Here is a 22,868-nt window from a genome sequence, read left to right as displayed (position 1 = left end):
GGTTAAAGCTGTTGCCTAAACAAGAAAACCTTAAAAGTTTTTAATTGTACAAATTCCCTGGTTTCCATGCTTTATGTCTGAACTGTTCTATAGATAAACAAAAATGGTGGTCGGAGTGGTACTCCATAGAGGTGCAGTAGGCTGTAAATGTAATACATTCAGAAAAACACTTACAGTAATGGGTGTTTATATCCCCCATGCATTGATGAGAGAAACGACAATTTAATCTTTCACTGGCTGCTGGGGCAAACCTTGTATTTCATCATTTAGTGCCAGGCTATGGAGCTATCGCTCTGACTGATGAGCTGTAACTCACATGAGTAGCCCCATTGACTTCAGTGGGGCTACTCACCTGAGTAAATGCTCAGCAGCATGAGTGTCGGTTCCACAACTTAGTGCTTAGGATGGCTTCTTGGCTAGAATTGCTCTTTGAAGACTCACAAAGAATGTGACGGCTGTTTCCTCGGCAGAATAGTTTCACTGTGTAAAAAACAAAAATCGCTTCTACTTTGCAGACTTCACGAGTGGTTGTCAATTGCTAGTGTTTTCCTTTAACTTTAAGGGAGATCCCGTTTTATTTATTTCTATTTGCTGCTCTTCACAAACAGAATTTTCTGGTTCTCCGGAGTTCCAGTAGCTAACAATTTTGTCCTTTTGAATTTTCCTCTGGTGTTTCTGATTAGATCTGAGTCAGCCACCCAAGGCAAGTCTAGAAACTGGAATAACAGAGAGATGTGGGAAAAAAAGGAAAGCATCAAGAATTCTTTACACCATCCTGTTTATGTGCTACCATAATCCCTTCTGAATGGATGGTACTGCACTAATCGGACACAGTTCTGTCTAGTGTTCTTATTGAATTTTCCTTTACCTAATGCAGACTGAGGCAGCAACATATTCCATACATAGCAAAGCATGCCGATCCAATCTGTAATACAAAACAGATGTATAGATAAGACAAGAGTATAGCAGTATTAAATGAACAATGGGAGGAGAAGAGGGAAGGATAAGGAGATTATTTTAGATTATCTGAGACATTTGCTTTTATTGTTATTTATCAGAAAATTAGCGTTCTCGGATTTTGGTGAAACCCTTTCCTGTTCTGATCTTGATGGCATCGACTTGTAAGTTAAACACATTGGGCTAATTGCACTCTGACTTCCTTTTGCTGTCCCAGTGAAGTCAAGAGCATGGCAAAAAGCATAACTTAGTCATTGCAGAACTTCACACGCCAAGCTATTGAGCAAACCTGAGCACCGTTGCTTAGGTGCCTGGTTCTACACTTAGCAGCAAACACTGGCACCTAGAGACTGAGGCCCAGATTTTTAAATGTATGTGGGTGTTGGTCCGCTCAGCCTTGCAACATCCAGCTGACTTAGGAGCCTAAGTCTCATTTCCAAAAGCAACTTGAAAGTGGGTGGGCTGTAGGCTTCTAAATCAGTTGGGTGTTGCAACACTGAGTGGAGCAATGCCTAGATACCTTTAAAAATCTGGGCCTAAGGGCTTGTTTCAACGTCCACTGAAGTCAGTAGGAGAGTTCCAGTTCAGTGGGCTTCATGGGGTGAGGACTTAGACTGAGTATTTGGGTGCCCGAGTGCCCAAGACAGCTCCCTGATGTGAAACTGGGTGCCAGCTATTGGGGCACACAGCTGCTTCCTAAGCATGGTGCAGCAAGCCGGTTGCCCCACATGGTAAAGATGGGCGGGACTGCGTCTTGTGAAGGCACATTTCCCACTGGAGCTCAAGGCGCTATCTGGCCCAAAGTCAGCAGATAAATACATGTCTAAAGCAGTCTTTCAGCCTGTGGTCATTAGGACATCTACCAGTCTTTTAAAGTGGGTATTACTGGGGTTTCAAGGTGTGTCAACAAACTAGCATTAAGATTTTACTGCTGGAAATAAAGGTCGGCTGGCAACCCAGAAAGTCAGGCGTGAAACACCAAACTTCAGGCCTCTGCCATATTTCCTGCACAAATTTGATGCCTGTTTGTTCATAGAAAAGCAGTTCTTTCCAAAGCTATTTAAATGCCAAGGATGAGAGATTATTATGACATCATATCATACTGAGAGACAGGTGGAAGAGAGTGAAATGTTTGTGTTGGATCCAAAATGTCTATGGAAATCACGCCTGTCATTGCTAATTCACGTTGCATCTGTCTTTGGATTGTGATTATTGAAAAAAAGTTGAAGACCTCATTCAGAGAAATAATTACAGTTGTACATCAATAGATATATAGTTAAAGTACATAGGAAAAAGCCTACCTCCTATAATTTATCATCCCTGGAAAATAATTACTCTGTGCAGTCCATGGATCCTGCTGCAGAAGCTAATGTCAAGTCGATAGATTGGCAAAAACAGGACACTGGCTCTCATTTATTCTGTCCGCTTTTTCTCTCCTCCTTGTTCGTCTGGAGGCAAGGTAAAAAAACAACAGCAGGCTTCTTTAAGAGCGAAAGATACAACCACTGAGCATGAGCAGTCTGGAGTGAGAGAGAGAATTCTGCTTCTGTCCAGCTCTAGATAAATTCCACCCACCAGAACCCTTCAGGAGGATCCAGATACAAGCAGCACTCAAAGGCTAAGACTTCCATTGGCTCAGAGAGCATGATGTCCTGGCCAGCACAGGAAGCATTATGTAAATTAACCCTTCTTTTGATGCCATGAACACCAGTTCCCCTCTGCTGTTCTTTCTCCCTCGTCCTTGTTCCTTTTGCTGATAGTCATGGAATTTTGCTGATGGTGGGTGGAATTTTCATGGCTCAACTCCCAATCTCTAATACAAAGGGCTGGTGTAATCAATGTACCTCCACTGAATTTCAGATACAGATATACACAGCTGAGATTCTGACCCCCAGAACTGTTTTTTAAATGGGCATAAGAATCCTCTTTAACCTTCACTAACCAGCACCACTCCAAAGGGTGAGAGAGCCTCCATTGCTCTCCATACACCTCCTTTTGGTGTTTTCTCAGACATGTTTTCATTTCCTTGGCCATATACCTGTGCCAGACATCCCCCCTTGTGCTTCTCTGAGACCCTTGGCATTGACGCTCCCCAGCACTGAAGACAGTCGGGTCCATGCGGCACCACTTCCACTCCCCGGTGCCGCATAAGCGGCCCAGGGTAACCGGGCCGGATGCCAGGCCTGGAGTGCGTCAGACCCAGGAGCACCCGGTGCCAATTTTACAGAAGCCAGCACTGTCAACTTCGGCCCCACAAGGGGGACGGTTGAGTCCAGGACCATTCGACTCTCCTGATCAAGAGTGCCAGGTGGAGGAGTTGGAACTTCCCTCTACCCCAGACACTTTTGAGGCTGTGAGGGATCTGATTGCCATGGTGGCTTCTCAGTCCCCAGCTGGCAGGGACAGGCCTCTGGCACTGCAGCGAACGGCACTGTCCAGAGGCAACCCCGCCAGGATGAGGCGCTCACCATCCCCGAGGCGCCGCTCTCCATGGCACCAGTCCCCATGGCACTACTCCCCGCCACCGCCATTGCGACACTGCTCCCTCACACCGGCCTCGAGATGGGGGTCCCCGGTACCAGATGAGCGGCACCACTCCCCAGCGCAGTACCGCTCGGCTGCCCCATAGTCACCGAGGCCTAGGTCCAGGTCCAGGTCATCGGACTCAGAGGCTGACTCCTGCTATTCGAGGTGCAGCCGCTACCATTTGAACAGGCAGCACACTAGTATAGTGCCACGGCAGCTGCCCGCAAAATGGCCCTTTTGGACCCATGGGCCTACCACCAGGCCCAGGGCTCTTTCTCCAGGGGCCCGCAATCGGGGGCCTCTGAGGGATGCGCGCCCCCGCCAGCCAGGGACCGTCCTACACCTTGGGGTTCCGAGACCATGTCGGCTTGCAGTGCTCTGCAGGATCCAGCTTCTGCACCTGTGCCGGGCATCGAGACTGCAGTCGACACCGAGAGCCACGGGGCCGATCGGAACGACAACAGGGAGCCGGAAGGCCAGGCGGGCACGGAGCCGCCTCTGGCTTTGTCGTCTTCATCACCTGGCGAAGCAGTGACAGGATCTTCTGCCTCTGGACCACCCCACCTGTTGATAGCCGGGCTCATCAGGACCTGCTACACAGGATCACCTGCAATGTGGAGGATGTGGTTGAGCCTGAGGACCCCATAGTTGACACCAGCAGTTGCGGCGCATTGCACAAGGGTGCAGGCCTCCTCGGTGGCATTCCTAGCCCAGGTCCCAATTCAAGAAATCTGCAGGGTGGCAACATGGCCCTTTGGTTCATACATTCACCTCTCATTACAGCAGGCCAGAGACGATCGCAGCATTCGGCAGAGTGGTGCTCCAGTCAGCGATTTCATAATTCCAACTCCACTGCCTAGGTAAGGAGTCACCTATTTAGAATCCATATGAGCAAGTACTCGAAGAAGAAAAACCAGTTACTTACCTTCTCGTGACTGTTGATTGTCTAGGTGTGTTGCTCATTCTCCTTTCCAAACCCACCCACCTCCTCTCTGTCAGAGTAGCCGGCAAGAAGGAACTGAGGAGGTGCCAGGTCTGCAAGGTGCTGCTAGGAGAAAAACTTTCCGGCAACCGTGCACGCGGCACACACACACCTAGTTGGAATGGATGATGAGCAACACATATTGAAGTACAGCACTTACGAGATGGTGAGTAACCGGTTTTTCTTTTTCATGAGCACGAGTCCCAGCTTTTCAGTGAAAGTTCCTTTCCCAGAGGAAGCATTGGCACCAGAGGGTTAATGCTGAATTAGTGCCATGGTTAAAGGCATTAACAATTCCCTTTTTGAGACCTGTGTTCAAATTCTCACAATTGCAGAGTGAGACTCATTGCGCTGCTGTCAAGGTTCCTTCCCCACTCTGAACTCTAGGGTACAGTTGTGGGGACCTGCATGAAAACCTCCTAAGCTTACTTTTACCAGCTTAGGTTAAAACTTCCCCAAGGTACAAACTATTTTAACCTTTGCCCTTGGACTTCCACTGCCACCACCAAACATTTTTATCTGGGTTTATTTTTATTAGGAAAGCGTCATTTGGAAATGTCTTTCCCCCCAAAATCCTCCCAACCCTTACACCCCACTTCCTGGGGAAGGTTTGGTAAAAATCCTCACCAATTTGCATAGGTGACCACAGACCCAAACCCTTGGATCTTAGAACAATGAAAAAAGTATTCAGTTCTTGAAAAGAAACATTTTAATAGAAGAAAAAGTAAAAAGAATCACCTCTGTAAAATCAGGATGGTAGATACCTTACAGGGTAATTAGATTCAAAACATAGAGAATCCCTCTAGGCAAAACCCTAAGTTACAAAAAAGACACACAGACAGGAATATTCATTCTATTCAGCACAGCTATTTTCTCAGCCATTTAAAGAAATCATAATCTAACACATACCTAGCTAGATTACTTACTAAGTTCTAAGACTCCATTCCTTTTCTGTCCCCGGCAAAAGCATCACACAGACAGACACAGACCCTTTGTTTTTCTCCCTCCTCCCAGCTTTTGAAAGTATCTTGTCTCCTCATTGGTCATTTTGGTCAGGTGCCAGCGAGGTTAACTTTAGCTTCTTAACCCTTTACAGGTGAAAGGATTTTTCCCCTGGCCAGGAGGGATTTTAAAGGTGATTACCCTTCCCTTTATATTTATGATAGCTGCCTAAGGAGTATGTTCCCCATCTCACCCATGCCTGGGCTCATGATGGACCAAGCACCGATGAAATGCAAATCAGCAGGTGTTTTGCCAGTTAGAATTAAGGTGCCCTGACGGAACCTTGGGGGGAGACTGCGTAGCACATAACCACCCTGGGGCTGCTTCATATGAGGGCGGTCATGCTTGCCTTTTATGCTAAGAATAAATTCTTTCCGGATGCCCTTTTAAAATAATAGAAACTAAAAATCAGCATTTCACATGCTTGGCTCCATGTCTGTTGAGAAGGGTTTGTTTATTGAGTGTAAACGATTATGCAAGGCTCTCTGTACCACTTAGGCCATGTGGTGTATGTGTTTGGGGCTAGCCACTGGGAGAGTAGCCATACAAGACCACAAATGCATTTGAGCTGGCTCATTGTAACCATGGCAACAGGCATTGGGATCATTGACTATGCAGATCCAGTGACCCTAAATACTCCCATACCTCAATGGCATAGAGGGGACCGTGGCCAGTACTCCATTTTGCAAGCTGGTTTAAGGGCTGAGATCAAGAATCTTGCCTTGGCCCCCAGCACCTAAGTCTTTTGCTCACATACTCTGGCTTTATGTAAGTGACCATGAATTTCACTCAGTATCTATCCCCAAATCATTGTTTGAGAAGGTCTTGGTGTGCTACCAGGGAAGAGTAATCACTCTCACATCAGCAATTGCAACAAGAACCTGGTGCAGGAAGCCATTTCCCAGCGTTCAGGAAATGGGGTTTATGAGCAGAACTGCCTCCTGCAGCTTTGCGAATGTATTCTTATGGTAGTTATCTTCCTAATTTGTGCATAACACATGTGAAATGCGGCACTTGTTCATAAATCACGAACCTTTGGATGCAGGTTGAAATTATGCTGAAATGTGTGAAATTCAGCATTTTTTATATATTTCTGGGAATTACATATTGAACACTAATTGCTTATCAAAGAGGTTCATCTGCAAATTTCTAAGATTCAAGTTTTACATTAAGGAAGCTTCAAGCTCCAGTAACTCTGATTGTAAAGTAGCTGGGTGTGATATACTCAACCCAAATCTATTGTCAAATTAGGGAAGTGTAAACTAAGGTGCTGCTTCAGCAAAATTCCATACAATGCACATGCCCAGGTGCAAATTAAACTACTTTTTTTTCCTTGCAATGCGAGGTGGGTGTTATTTTTGAGCCTCAAAAAAGAGAAGTCTTCCAGAGGAATTAATTTGGAAATAATACAAAGGGGGTTCTGTTAAAAGGTATTGCAGCATCTTTTCAATTAATATTCAAATTTGAATATTAATAAATAAGAGGTGTAATGTGTGAAATTTGTCTTCTACAAAGGGTGTTTTCCCCCCCCCCCCTTCTGCATTTTGTTAGAACAATCAACCTCGCAATGACTCATTGCCTCAGTTAGGAAGGAGAAGACATCCCTCATCATTCATTACTTACGCAGAGTCTTTTCTGCTGCAAAGAATATCTACGGCATTCTAATTCATCTACTTTTAAAGCAGAGGAGTCAATGTCATTCTTTCTCAAACTCTGGGAAAAGAGACCAGAAATAATGCTGCTTAATTGTCTCCATTTATAAATAGCCCCTCCACAGGAGGGGAATTGTATTTTTAATACTGCAGTCAGGAGGAAAAGGTACCATCCTTCTAAAATGTATGTCTTGGGTTTAATTCTGGGAGTTCAAATGAGGGCATTTAAAAGTATAAATAATAAGCATGTATAGTGTGTGGAAATATAAAATGTATTCTTTATTTTATTAAGTTATTTATACTACATTATATACTCACTCCTCTTTGTCTCTCTCTCTCTCTCTAACCTAAACAAGCCAAAAGATTTCTTTTATTTCAGAGATATGTTTGTTATGATGGCAGCTTTCCCTTGTATTACTTAGCTCACATAAATTCCCCTGTTCTTCTAGTCCCTTGTCTTTCTATTGAATCCTTTTTGTTTGGGTTTGTGTACTGAAATGTTAAGAGGGGGAGTTTTTATTATGGGTTTTCTTGAATCTTAATTTGTTTTGGTGGGGTTTTTTTTAAGTTATACAGCCTTGGTTGTGGCTCTTTAAATAAAGCTCTGAGTATGTATTATTAGAAATCCCTTTTTAAACTGAACTTTTAACTTTCCACCCCTGCTGGCCTTAGTTAAGATTTTCAAGGAAGGTTCCTCAATCATGTGATTAATCTTCAGAAACAGGAAATTTTGGTTCTGTGCTATTTCTCAGTGTATTTACTTCAGAGGTTTATAAAAGGAACTTGAAATTGCACAGTAAGTGTGTTTATAATTACTTTTAGCTGATTTAATAATCCTCAACATTTGGTGACGGTACAGATTACAACTTCAGAAATACAGTACATTACCTGTAGCATCCAGATGAAGATATCAGAGGTGTAGGAAATTACTTGGATTGTATTTATCCTCAGTAGTGCACTAATCCAGCCTCTGGCTGAGGCTGGATCTTTCAGCATCTTTGTCTGCATTTATCCCATTATGCAGTGGGAACATGTGCATGAATGATAAAGAACTTCTTCATGTTGAAAAAGTTGCTGGGCCACATGTACACCATCAAATCTTGGTGCAGCAGTTGTAAAGCACCTGGTGTGGTAATGCTGTTAGGAGAATTTTTAAGCCAATAGGTATTTTTTATATCAATATCTACAATGTGCCAAAGCTAATACCACTTCCTGCTGCTGGCAGCTCTTTATGTCTCAGCTCCCGATCTAGCAAACTTTTACTCACCTGAGGAGCATTTAATCATGCAGGTAGTTCTGTTGATCTCAGTAATGGGTCCAAGTTGATCTCAGTGGGCCTACTTGCATGAGTAAGGGCTCCTCGTGTGGGTAAGGGTTTGCAGGGTCAAGTCCTTAGTTAGTTTGATTCAGGTGTCTACAGAGACGTAGCACAAGCTTGTATTTAAATGTCACCAGTGAAAACAATACTAGAGAAATGCAGCTTTTAAGTCCCCTGGCAGGGTTTTTCTGCACCTTTGAAGCTTGGATTGTTATAAGAATAAATGTCAAACATTTTCCTTGGGAGTAATTTGAGGTTGAACTTGCGATTCTGAGTCTCCACTTGTTTACATGTCAAATTGTGTGCTGACAGACTCCTGCCCACATATTGTTGCCTGCAGGATGAGGACATTAACGTATTAACATACAAACCCTCTGCTGAAAACACAGGCTCTGGGGTGAAATATGGCAATGGTGCAATAACACAGAGACTATACAGCGGTTTAGAACAGAAAACGACAAATCTACCGGATATAACTGAATCTAAATACAGTGGGGAATTTTAGAACTAAAGTATTTTCATGACGTTCTGATTAGTTTTTCTTTTTCAGTTTTCCATTTCACAGCAATGGTTTTGTGACCAGATTTCAACTGACTCGTTATTTCAAGACCTATTATTTCAGACACTTGGTGATCTTTAAAAATTGTTAGTCCTTGATCCCACTGAAGATGATTAAGGTATGTCTACACTGCAGCTGGGAGGGAGGCTCCAGCCTGGACAGACAGACTTGCCCTTATGGACCTCGACCTAACATGCTAAAAATATGAATGTGGATGGACATTGTGTCTTGGGTTGCGACTCGGGCTCTCCAGAGAGCCCAGGCTGCCCCGTCCACGCTGCTATTTTTAGTGTTCTTGCTCAAGCTCCGCAAGTATGAATCCGTCGACCTGGGCTGGGTGGCTTGCTCCGGGGCTGCAGTGTAGATACACCCATAAGGCTCAAGCCTGCGTGGCGTTGAGCCCTGTGCTGGAGGCCTTCAGCAACTTGCAGGATTCACCGTTGTGCATTTTGAACCTTCAACCTATCAGGCAGGTAGCAGAATAGCTATTTTCTAGCCAGGCTCCTTTGCTTGCTCTAATGCCCTATAAGTTAACAGCCTACCCAAGCATCTGGTTTGTCAGCGAATGGAACGAGCGGTGCGGAAAGCTAATGTGTGCATTTGCATTCTGTAGGCATCCATTGTGATAACGTATGCGCACAGGGCCGCTGGGGACCAAACTGCTCCATCTCTTGTCACTGTGAGAACGAGGGATCCTGTTCGCCGGAGGATGGGACTTGCGAGTGTGCGCCAGGATATAGAGGACTCATGTGCCAGAGAAGTAAGGCTTACCATTTCTGCGGTGGGAGAGGCACTTCCGGAGCGAAGCAAAGCTAAAGAGGAAGAAAGAGAGGCCCAGAAAAGGCCTCTGATAATGAGGGGAAGAGCTCTCATACCAGTGTGCTCCTGCCTCATGTATCCATTTGCCCATTAGGGACTGCCCAGGCCACAAGAATGATTGTAACATGGTAATTCAGTTCCTGGAGGGCGGAGCTCTTGAGAGAATTCCAGATTTTGCATTATTTTGGCTCCAAAATGGGTCTAGAGAATAAAAAAGGAATCCACAGCGCAAGATATTCTTGTTTAATAAGTTGTTTAGATGTAGGCAGAACCTGAATGCACAGCCCTAATAGCCAGTCCCCCATTGTCCTTCTCAAGAGCCTCATTGACATAGTCTCAATTGGGGGCAGGGGGGAGAAAGGGAGCAGCAGTCACCCTTTACAATGCTTTATCTGGCATTCCGTAGCCAGTAGGAAGGGGACATTTATTGCTGGAAAGGAGCAACCTCTGTGGGTACAGAACTCAGGAAGGTTTGGGGCAGAAAGGAATTAAATGTTGCGCCAGGGCAACTGTAGGATGCTCTATATTGGGATTCAGTGAAAGAGTACAGGCTGTGCACAAACAGAAATGGGAGAGAGGGAGGAGCCTTTTATGCTTATTTTTATTATTGTGCCCGAGTGTCACGTGAGGTCCAGTGCGCAAATGTAACAGACTCTGGAAGTAGAGATCACAGTCCGTTCAGCACAATGATAAATGGGGGTCAGATTGGGCCTGTTGCATACTGAAGAGTGGCTCGTCATTGGCTATCAAAATAATGTGGCAACATTGTCTCAATGCCGAAGTTAGTTTCAAGATCCTGCACTCTAGAAAAAGAAACACAGTAGGCTAGATACCAACCTGGAATAGCTGCAGTCTCCTGCTGCATACCAAAATGTGCCAAGGAGATAAAATCTTTTCATTTGCCTTATCTAGAAAGCCACTTCTCTTCCCCTCTACCCCACATTTGACACTTAGTACCTCTTCAGATGTATGTGGAGGCCACACACCACTTTCTTGCTGTCTAAAGAGAGATGCATTCACCTTTATTAATTGTTTACTGCAGCACCCCTTCACGCCCACTGTCCAACCCCAAATCACATGCCCCCTCTGATTTTACAGGCAACACTTGCCTCCAGCACACACTCATCTCTAAAAATGATTTGTAGCCGCCAGTTTTTATTTAAAGCCCTTGCAGTGATGACCTCTGGCACTGCTGGAGTTAATGGCCTATAAGCATTTTCATTAAAATCCCCTCTTTCCGGGTGCTTCGGCATATCTGTGCAGCTGTAAAACTCCTCTCCAAGACTGGCACATGGCACTCAAAGCTTCAGGAAATTGTATTACAAGTTTGAAGCCCTAAGAGTGCAAAAGCAAAGGAAGTTAATAGTTTCTGGCCTTCCTGAGCTGAAAAACAGCTTAGTTTTATCAGCTGAAGGCATGGAGGCCATAAGGGGCAAATCCTGTCCCCAGAGCACAGCTCCAGTAATGAGGCTGTGCCCTGACAAGATCCACTCGGTACTTGTGGGAGGAGGAATTCTTCCCCAAGCCACAGAGGAAGTCCATGGCTGTTCATGCAGTAGCTCACAAGCTTCTGAAACCCCCCTTCTGTGGTGGAATGGCTAGAAGATCCAGCTCTCTCCCACGCTGACCCTACAATTCCCTGGGCTCCGGCGTGCAGTGCAGGGAGCCCCTAAAGAATACCGCTCTGCAGCTGCAGGAGGGTTTGGCCTCCCTAAGCATGTTCTCAGAATCCTCCCCATTCCCCTTCAGGAAATTCAGAGTTAGGGATGGAATCCAAGGCTTAAAGGGCAATTTTGCAAAAGTGGTACCTTCTTACTCAGCTGGTTTGCTTTTGGTGTGTATTCAGAATAACTTCACTGACAAAAAGATTGGACAGTTGTTAGCCTTGCAGAACCATCTGGGAGAGTGATTTGGATTGTTTTATGGCTAGCGTCTCATCAACGGAATTATCAGCTAGGCCTCAACTGCAGAATCTGTAGTAACATAAGGACCTTGATCCCACAATGAATTTATGGAGCTGGCAGAGAAGTCATCATTTGGCTATAAAACTGAGCCCATGGGGAATCTCATGAGTAAAAAAGGGGAAACACGATGTAATTTTTACGTTTTTCTTACTGCAATTTAAACTGAGTGTGTCTGCCTGTTGCAGGGTTTTCCATAACCCATGTGCTTAAGAACAACAATGCAGGTTTAGAAGAGACACTTAGCCCTAATTGTGTTTTTATTCATTTGTGTGCAAATCCTACAGTGTGTTTGACTTAAGTTTTAAAAAAGTTAAGCGCGTAATGTCTTGACTAATTTATATAGGTGTCTCTTGTGATTGCCCCCATGCAAATGGGGCGATCTTGCATGTAGCTACCATAATTGCCCTTTTACTTTCACAGTTAGCCTTTGTTGGGTGCTGCTACTGCAATTGAATGCACAAATTAGATGCCCAGTTGCGCATGTGTTCTGCATCTAATTTATTTACTAATCAGGCACTTAATGTGGCTGGGTGTAAATACAGTAACTCCTCACTTAACGTTGTAGTTATGTTCCTGAAAAATGCGACTTTAAGCGAAATGATGTTAAGTGAATCCAATTTCCCCATAAGAATTAATGTAAATAGGAGGGGTTAGGTGCCAGGGAATTTTTTTTCACCAGACAAAAGACTTTATATATAATATATATACACACGCACACACAGAGTATAAGTTTTAAACAAACCATTTAATGCTGATACACAGCGATGATGATTGTGAAGCTTGGCTGAGGTGGTGGAGTCAGAGGGTGGGATATTTCCCAGGGAATGCCTTGCTGCTAAATGATGAACTAGCAATTGGCTGAGCCCTCAAGGGTTAACTCGTTGTTAATGTAGCCTCACACTCTACAAGGCAGCACAAATGGAGGGAGGGGAGACAGCATGGCAGACAGACACACACACCCTGTGTGTGAGAGAGAGATGCGCATTGCTCCTTTAAAAAGAAAAGGAGGACTTGTGGCACCTTAGAGACTAACCAATTTATTTGAGCATGAGCTTTCGTGAGCTACAGCTCACTTCATCGGATGCATACTGTGGAAAGTGTAGAAGATCTTTTATACACACAAAGCATGAAAAAATACCTCCCCCCACCCCACTCTCCTGCTGGCAATAGCTTATCTAAAGTGATCACTCTCCTTACAATGTGTATGATAATCAAGGTGGGCCATTTCCAGCACAAATCCAGGTCCTCTCAGTCCCCCCACAAACCCACTCTCCTGCTGGCAATAGCCCATCCAAAGTGACCACTCTCCCTACAATGTGCATGACAATCAAGGTGGGCCATTTCCAGCACAAATCCAGGGCCCAACAAGAATGTCTGAGGAGGGGGCAGGGGGGTCAGGAAAAAACAAAGGAAAAGACAAGGGGATTTCCCCTTGTTTTTTCCTGACCCCCCTGCCCCCTCCTCAGACGCTCCTGTCAAACCCTGGATTTGTGCTGGAAATGGCCAACCCCAATCACCACACATACTGCAAGGAGCGTGGTCACTCCAGACAAGCCACCACCAGCAGGAGAGTGGGTCTGGGGGGGGGGGGCGAGAAAACCTGGACCCGTGCTGGAAATGGCCCAACCTGATCACCATACATATTGTAAGGAGAAAGAAAAGGAGTACTTGTGGCACCTTAGAGACTAAGTTAGTCTCTAAGGTGCCAGAAGTACTCCTTTTCTTTCTCCTTACAATGTATGTGGTGATCGGGTTGGGCCATTTCCAGCACGGGTCCAGCTTTTCTCGCCACCCCCCCACACACACACACACGCGGGCCCACTCTCCTGCTGGTGGTGGCTTGTCTGGAGTGACCACTCTCCTTGCAGTGTGTGTGGTGATCAGGGTGGGCCGTTTCCAGCACAGATCCAGGGTTTGACGGGAGCATCTGAGGAGGTGGGGAGGGGTTGGGAAGAGACAAGGGGATTTCCCCTTGTTTTTTCCTGACTCTTCTCCCCTCCTCCCCCTAGACGTTCTTGTTGGGCCCTGGATTTGTGCTGGGGATGGCCCACCTTGATTGTCATGCACATTGTGGGGAGAGTGGTCACTTTGGATGGGCTATTGCCAGCGCGAGAGTGGGTTTGTGGGGGGACTGAGAGGACCTGGATTTGTGCTGGAAATGGCTCAACTTGATTGTCATGCACATTGTAAGGAGAGTGATCACTTTAGATAAGCTATTGCCAGCAGGAGAGTGGGGTGGAGGGAGGTATTTTTTCATGCTTTGTGTGTATAAAAGATCTTCTACACTTTCCACAGTATGCATCCAATGAAGTGAGCTGTAGCTCACGAAAGCTTATGCTCAAATAAATTGGTTAGTCTCTAAGGTGCCACAAGTACTCCTTTTCTTTTTGTGAATACAGACTAACACGGCTGTTACTCTGAAACCTGTCATTGCTCCTTTAAGTATGCTGACCCCACTCTTAAGTACAGTGCCTTTTTAAGGTAATCAGCAAGCTAAGATGCAGCTGCTGCCAGGAAGCTCCCTCCGTCCTCTGCTCCAACACCACACACAAATCATAGAAATCATAGAATATCAGGGTTGGAAGGGACCTCAGGAGGTCATCTAGTCCACCCCCTGCTCAGGACCAATGCCCAATTTTTGGCCCAGATCCCTCAATGGCCCCCTCAGGGATTGAACTCACAACCATGGGTTTAGCAGGCCAATGCTCAAACCACTGAGCTATCCTGAGCCCTGTTGTTTCCCCCCTGCTCTACGGAGATGGGGTAAGCAGGGTGCAGGAGCAGGGGGGAGGGGGACACCCTGACACTAGCCCCCCTCTTCGCTCCCACCCACCCACCCCCCACACAGCAAGCAGGAGGCTCTGGAGACCAGCTCTGAGGCAGAGGGCAGGAACGGCACTGGGGGGAGGGACAGCTGAACTGCGGCAATTGATAGCCTGCTGGGTGGCTGCTGCACAGGGAACTTAGGGGAGCAGGAGCTGATGAGGGGCTGCCAGTCCACCCTGGTTCCAAGCCCCCACCAGCTCGCTCCAACGGGCTGCTCTTCCTGCAAGCCGTGGACAAAGCAGGCCGCTGCCAAACGACGTTATAAGGGAGCATTGCACAGCTTTAAACAAGCAAGTTCCCTAATTGATCAGCAACGAAACAGGGTTAACCAGGACAACTTTAAGTGAGGAGTTACTGTAACTGAAAGCAATTTCTAATATATTTTATCTGATATTTTTAGAAATTAAATGAAGCTGTTTGCCTTATATTATGGGACAGGCCAAGAGCCCTTATAAAACGGATTAAGGGAGAAGGTTCTGATCTTAAAGTCTGTGAGAAGACATCTGAACTCCAGTGACTACTTGATCTTGTTCTTGCTTTAGTTTGTTCACCTGGCTTTTATGGGCATCATTGCAGTCAAGCATGTCCCCCATGTGTGCACAGCAGCGGGCCTTGTCACCATGTCACTGGACGTTGTGATTGTTTGCCTGGATTCTTTGGCTCACTCTGCAACCAAGGTACTGATCCCAAGATACTCTCATGCCTACTTTTTCCTACATTTATATGCAAGTGACTCTGCAGCAAGAACTCTTTCAGACTGCTTTCAAGTTATCTGCTTTGTTTTTCAATCTCAGCAGTTTAGATCACAAGAAACTGTTTTACTTCACAGGCAAAATGCAAATGGGTACTTAGTCATCTTTTTGTAAATATGTTGTACTCCGACATGCATAAATAAAACAGCTCTGCAGCTCAGCATTTAAGCGCATATAAAATGTGACACGATCTGTAAATAAGTCTGCTGTTCAACCATATCATTTTCCTTCTGTTAATCCTAGTGTATCCTAAAGATATGATGACACTTTCTAGTACACTTTTTAAACATAAGAGGCACACATCAGTTAATATAAAGACCAACGTACTGAAAATTGGGTACTTAAATCTAAATATAGGGCCAGATAATTCACACGACCCTTCTTGGCAGTGAACAGCACCTGGCTCCGTGAATGGTGGCATTGAAATCAGGTATTACTGAACATAAGTAAGGGAGGCAGGAAATTTGTTCCAGAGGCACTTAAATAAAAGTGGCTTGATTTTTCAGAAGTGCAGAGTGACCCGAGCTCCCATTAAAGTCGACCTCTGAGCACCTTTACAAATCCAGTCACTCTTATTTAGCTGCCTAATTTAGGCACCGATGTTTGAAAACGTTGGCCTCAATTTCTTAGTTGTATCCTACACCACCTGCAAAGTCACTGCCATGTTGTGCTGGACTTGGTTTATTGCCTGCTTCTATGAGTATTTTCTACATATAGATTTAAAAGAGATTACTCTTAATGGCTACTGCTCTGGTTAAGTTGCAGGCCTTGTAAAAAATTGAACTAACACTTTTTAATTACCTTTCAGTGAGTTACAAATTACAGACAGTACTTATGCAAAATATTACACACAGATTAAATATAACTGTTTTCTTTTCCCTATGCTCTATATTCAGCTAACCAGCGTGCCAGCTGATTATTAGAATAAACATACTTCAGTGAATTTGTCTGTTTTTTGTGAAAAGTTAGCCAAATTTCAAAGTGTAGAGCTGGGCTAATTAGCTGGTTAAGAAAAGGAGTACTTGTGGCACCTTAGAGACTAACCAATTTATTTGAGCATGAGCTTTCGTGAGCTACAGCTCACTTCATCGGATGCATACTGTGGAAACGGCAGAAGACATTATATACACGGAGACCATGAAACAATACCTCCTCCCACCCCACTCTCCTGCTGGTAATAGCTTATCTAAAGTGATCATCAAGTTGGGCCATTTCCAGCACAAATCCAGGTTTTCTCACCCTCCACCCCCCTGGATTTGTGCTGGAAATGGCCCAACTTGATGATCACTTTAGATAAGCTATTACCAGCAAGAGAGTGGGGTGGGAGGAGGTATTGTTTCATGGTCTCCGTGTATATAATGTCTTCTGCCGTTTCCACAGTATGCATCCGATGAAGTGAGCTGTAGCTCACGAAAGCTCATGCTCAAATAAATTGATTAGTCTCTAAGGTGCCACAAGTACTCCTTTTCTTTTTGCGAATACAGACTAACACGGCTGTTACTCTGATAGCTGGTTAAGAAAACTCTATTTTATTTTTGCTGAGCTGTTGAGTACTTCTGGATTTACTTTGAAATGTTGACCTATCCAGCAGAATCACTTTAAAATATTAATGTCCCAATTAAAATCCAGTTGTGTTGCAGTTTGTCCTAATGAGTTATCATGTAACTTTATATTTCTAAAAAGAAGAATTATATTTATCACATATTATCACTCTGCATTGACCCTTTTCCAGTTATCAGAGCATTTTTCCATGGTAGCATATACCCACAGTATACTCTGTAACATCAGAAATTCCATGTATTGACACAATTTTTGCTTAGAATTCTAAACAGCAAGCAACTGAGCAGCTGTTTTTATAAATGTTTTTCATCATCATGTAGCAAATTGGATTGATGATACATTACGGCTGCCAGAACACACCTGACATCTCAGTGGGACTCTTAGTCCCACTTCAGAGCTTTTATGACTAATTAACATCACAATCAGGGTTGCTCTATCTGTACAATACTTGCATATAGAAGCATTAGTAGTCCTTATTTCAGAGCTGCGTTTAAAAATATCTCGAAGCTAATAATAAATGTTTGTTTGGTGCTAAGCACGGGAAAGGAGAGTTGTCATATTAGGTCATAACCAGGTTTCCAAGCCTAAGAAGAGCAACCATGTTTGCAAAATAGTTCTTCTACTCTTTCTCCGTTAACATCCTCTAGCACATCATACTAGTGTCTGAGCTGGAGGAAAGACAAGCAGATGCTCTCACAACCCCATCGCTAGCCTCTGTCTCCTGTAACCTGAAGTTTCACCTGTGTGATGGCTAGCCCGTTGCCTGTGTCAGCGTCAGAATTAGTATCACAAATCTATTCTCAGGCATTAGTGTTCCGTATTGCAGAATAAATCAACTACATTTTTAAGTCAGCTTTTTGAGAATTTATTTAATTTAAAAAAATTCAGCTCTCATTTAAGTGGTGCTATCTATTTCCATCTTAAAGATGCAATAAAAATATTGAATTGAAGTACTAGGAATAGAGCATGGAATGGAATATTGGGACAGAACACAGGTTGACAGAGCCTTTCAGTTCTTTCTGTGTCTTGCTGGTTTTTCTAACTTTTTTCTTCTTCTTTGTTCCGTGTAGTTTTATCTCTTTTCATTTAGAGGACTATTCTGTTTGGTACATAATTTGAAAGTCAGCTTTATCCTTCTTGGAGATAAGTCTGTAGCTAGACTATACGCTATTGTCCTCTTCACCATTCTTAGGTTTCTGTGTGGTAAGGGTAGAGGATGGTATACTGTATAAGAGCAAATGAATCACAGCTCAGGATTTCAATCTGCAACTGATTCACATTCAGAATCGATTGAGGTCATCTGCAGTGAATGCATATAAGAAAGCGAGAATAGTTGAAATGGTAAAATAGTTGAATAATTCAGAGAAGGGCCTTTTTGGACATCATTGTTATTTACAAGGATAGAAGTCCAGTTCTGTTTGTTACATTCTTCACAGAGATGGACTGTGTGTTTTATCTTGTTTTGAAAAGACATCTGTTTTTGTCAAGGAGCACAGCTAATAAGAACCCAACAATTCATTCATTGTGGAGAATAAGACAAATACTGAGTAAAGCTTTCCATCAATTTTAATGTTAAAGATTTTCTATAATTTTGTAGGAGGTTAAAGACATACCTATCTATTCATTTTTATATTTCTTTGCCTGCACTGCAGAGAAGAATCAGACATAGCTTTTTTCCCATCTTCTTGAGTAAACTGCGCTAGGTGAACCTATAGGAATAGTTTGCTTTGTTTTAAATTGTAGTATACCTCTTTTAATAAAGCACATACAGGCATAGCTAAGACTTTTGTTGTGATCCATTGATAAACATGGTTATTTTTTATGATTTTATCATAATGGTAAAACTTCGCTTACAGTGATGGCTGTGCTTGTAGATAGCTAGATCGATAGATGCTGACTGAAATAAGCCTGAATTTTCAGTAGTAGCACTTGTGCTTCCTTGTGGCAGATGTCTTTCTCCAGGCTTACATGGTGTAAATATTCAGGCTTTCTTGGCTTATCATGCCTTTCTGTTATTCTCCTATGGCCTGATTCCGCAAGGTGCTGAGGGTCCCAACTCCCATTGACTTTGCTGAGAGTTGGGAAGCTCAGGGGAGAGTTTCAGAAGTGCCTAAAGGATTTAGAAGCACAAGTTCTGTTTCTCTCTCTCCTCATGACCTCATGGGATCAGACCCCCAAGCGAGGTGAAACTGGCTATTGCGTAGCCACTACTGTCGTGTTGAGATTTGCAGGATTTAATGCAGTGTTATTGTCACATCTCTTATATCCTGAAAATAATTTGACATTTCTTCACATGTATGTGCTTAGTTGTACAGCTCGTGATCTTGTAAAGGGGGATTGTATATTATAGGCAAACTCCCTCCTGGTTTGTAGGCTGCTGTGCATCCCAATAGGAGAGACTTACACTCTATGCATTAATGACTTCAGATGCACAGGTTGTGTACCTTTCCACTGAAGACATCAGTGCCAGGTTAAAAAGAAATGTTTTCAATTCCCCATAATATGTATCACATCAATGGGATTCTCATTCTTGGGCCAGGGAGGCAGAGCACAGATAATTGGGGTGTCAGTAACGTCCAGTGCTCTGCCGAAAGATGTACAGTGTTATTCTTCAGTGTTCCAAAGATTTATTCACAGAAAACTTGCAGTAGTATGCAGAGCAGACAGATGCAGTTAGCTCCTCAGAGTAGCTTCCAGCTATATTCAGTCCACATTCCTGGATCTCAGCGTGAATAAGTCTAGCCTTCTTGAGACTATTTTGCTAGGAGATCCCACCATTAGGACCTTTTTTTTCTGGTATTTAGCATAAATTATTCCCTTCCTTAATTTAATCCCAATCATTGTAGAATCAAATAAAGGTAGGGCTAGAAAGGACTTCAAGAGGTCCTCCCATGCTGAAGCAGGACCAAGTATACTGAGATTGTCCTTGACAGATGTATGTCTGGTTATAATCCCTTGTGCCACTTTAACAGTCCCATTACTTCTTTGGAGTTTTCTTCCCTCTGTAGGCGTCATTTGGCTAAGTCCTTAAATCAGTCCTTATGATCCCTCAATTATGTCTCTGAATTCCTTCAATTTGTTGCTCTTTCTGGTATTGCGGTGCCTGCAGCTGATTGGTCTACCCATTCCCTTTCTTTAATTTCTTTGTTATTGTAATCTTAGGTGTTACTGGTAACCACCTTTTCAATCAGAAATACGGGTTTTGAGGTGCCTGTGTTACAAGAACATGTTTTATATCCAGAATTTTGCCAGCCAAAATAGACTTGGTTAGCTTCTTCCTTTTAGGGTTGGTTTACTCAAAGAGTTGTCCCTGTTTGACTTGCACCCTTTCTAGGACAGGTGAATATCATTATTACTTTTAACCAGTCATCGCTAGACATTAAGTCATATTATTTCCTAACACTTGTGCCTTGTGTTTCTACAGTGTGTGCTGGTGGAAGGTATGGGAAGAACTGTGCTGAGGTCTGTCAATGTACCAACAACGGCACATGCAATCCTATTGATGGAACTTGTCAGTGTTTTCCGGGGTGGATTGGGAAAGACTGCTCTCAGAGTAAGCAAAATTTTGGTTTTTACATCTCTTATTTTAAGTTTATTTGAGTTTGAAGTGCTCTAAAGTTAAGGACAAAAAATGATATTTCCAGGGAAATCCCTAAAGTGTTCTAGCAGCCAGTGCTTTATTCTCTTTATAGCTTATTTCCTTTAATTAATCTGTAAGCTTTGGCTTGAATTAGCATCTGCATTTGGAATTTACATGGACAGTTACTAGCTCCTATGATTGCATAGCAAGGTCACAAGCTCTTCTCAGTAAAGAAAGATCCATGCTCCCTTGTAATTTCTAGTTGAATTCCATTTTTAATCACTTTCTTTCACCTATTACATGAGAAATTATTAGCCAATAAATGTTTTCAGGTACCAGGCCCACACAGTTGAGAAATTCAGAAGATGTTATATTCCTATTAAATGTAATTTAATTGTAAAAGGCAATGTGCGTTTGAAGGGATGCATGGCTTCTTGCTGAAAATTGCCCAGGTAGAAAATTGACATTTGCTGATCCCAAAGTGTCATTTCCTGAACATGTTCCTTAATTGAAGACAGATCACAGTGGGAAGCAATATCCTATCATTCTGAAATGTTACTTCATATTCAGGATACAACTAGCATATTAGACAGCATTCAGAATAAAATATATTAAACTTTGTGTGATAAAGTATGAATCGGATGAAAACAGATGGCTGTAATTTTGCTTTTATTGTGTGTCTTCCACAGGCAGAATATTGCTGTCACTCAAAAAATAAAAAAGGTTGTAAACTCCATGGATTGTTCATTATATTTAACCATGTAATCGGGAAATGACTGTTAGCGTCTGTTAACCTTGGGAAAAAAATGGGTTTTTTGCTTGCTGAGTGGGGCCTGATGGTTTCTTCGGGGTTAGAAAATGTGAAAGTTACCAATATGAACTTGGCATTCTAGTTGGTGTAGTTCTAGGGCTGTCTGCTGCAATCATTGAAGTCAATGGGTGAACTCTTCCACAAAGAAATGGAATCAGACCGCTCAAACACCGAGAGTTACTTGGGGCAGCTGACAGGTTTCAGAGTAACAGCCGTGTTGGTCTGTATTCGCAAAAAGAAAAGGAGTACTTGTGGCACCTTAGAGACGAACCAATTTATTTGAGCATAAGCTTTCGTGAGCTACAGCTCACTTCATCAGATGCATACTGTGGAAACTGCAGAAGACATTATATGCACAGAGACCATGAAACAATACCTCCTCCCACCCCACTCTCCTGCTTATCCAAAGTGACCGTTACAATGTGCACGATAATCAAGGTGGGCCATTTCCAGCTTAAATCCAAGTTTAACCAGAACGTCTGGGGGGGGAGGAAAAAACAAGGGGAAATAGCTATCCCCGATAATGTCACGGCTAACCTGGTGGCTGAACTTTGTGACTTTGTCCTTACCCATAACTATTTTACATTTGGGGACAATGTATACCTTCAATCAGCGGCACTGCTATGGGTACCCGCATGGCTCCACAGTATGCCAACATTTTTATGGCTGACTTAGAACAACGCTTCCTCAGCTCTCGTCCCCTAATGCCCCTACTCTACTTGCGCTATATTGATGACATCTTCATCATCTGGACCCATGGAAAAGAAGCCCTTGAGGAATTCCACCATGATTTCAACAATTTCCGTCCCACCATCAACCTCAGCCTGGTCCAGTCCATACAAGAGATCCACTTCCTGGACACTACAGTGCTAATAAACAATGGTCACAGAAACACCACCCCATACCGGAAACCTACTGACTGCTATTCCTACCTACATGCCTCCAGCTTTCACCCTGACCACACCACACGATCCATCGTCTACAGCCAAGCTCTGCGATACAACCGCATTTGCTCCAACCCCTCAGACAGAGACAAACACCTACAAGATCTCTATCAAGCATTCTTACAACTACAATACCCACCTGCGGAAGTGAAGAAACAGATTGATAGAGCCAGAAGAGTTCCCAGAAGTCACCTACTACAGGACAGGCCTAACAAAGAAAATAACAGAACGCCACTAGCCGTCACCTTCAGCCCCCAACTAAAACCCCTCTAACGCATTATTAAGGATCTACAACCTATCCTGAAGGATGACCCAACACACTCACAAATCTTGGGAGATAGGGAGACAGGCTGGTCCTTGCCTACAGACAACCCCCCAACCTGAAGCAAATACTCACCAACAACCACATACCACACAACAGAACCACTAACCCGGGAACCTATCCTTGCAACAAAGCTCATTGCCAACTGTGCCCACATATCTATTCAGGGGACACCATGACAGGGCCTAATAACATCAGCCACACTATCAGAGGCTTGTTCACCTGCACATCCACCAATGTAATATATGCCATCATGTGCCAGCAATGCCCCTCTGCCATGTACATTGGTCAAAC

At 43.8% G+C, this 22,868-nt stretch overlaps 1 protein-coding gene across 1 annotated transcript in view; it reads left to right on the top strand.

The window, feature by feature from the left end:
* MEGF11 (multiple EGF like domains 11) overlaps nt 1-22,868 on the top strand; it is a 382,058-nt gene that overhangs the window by 301,747 nt on the left and 57,443 nt on the right. Inside the window, exons 16-18 of the mRNA XM_084641366.1 lie at nt 9,610-9,756; nt 15,148-15,282; nt 20,342-20,470. Coding sequence (XP_084497492.1) covers nt 9,610-9,756; nt 15,148-15,282; nt 20,342-20,470 — 411 coding nt within the window. The remainder of the gene's footprint in view (nt 1-9,609; nt 9,757-15,147; nt 15,283-20,341; nt 20,471-22,868) is intronic.

Source organism: Lepidochelys olivacea (genome assembly GCF_965140295.1).
Source record: "Lepidochelys olivacea isolate rLepOli2 genome assembly, chromosome: 10".
Classification (NCBI taxonomy): Eukaryota; Metazoa; Chordata; order Testudines; family Cheloniidae; genus Lepidochelys; species Lepidochelys olivacea.
This window is presented reverse-complemented; position numbering and strand designations above follow the sequence as displayed.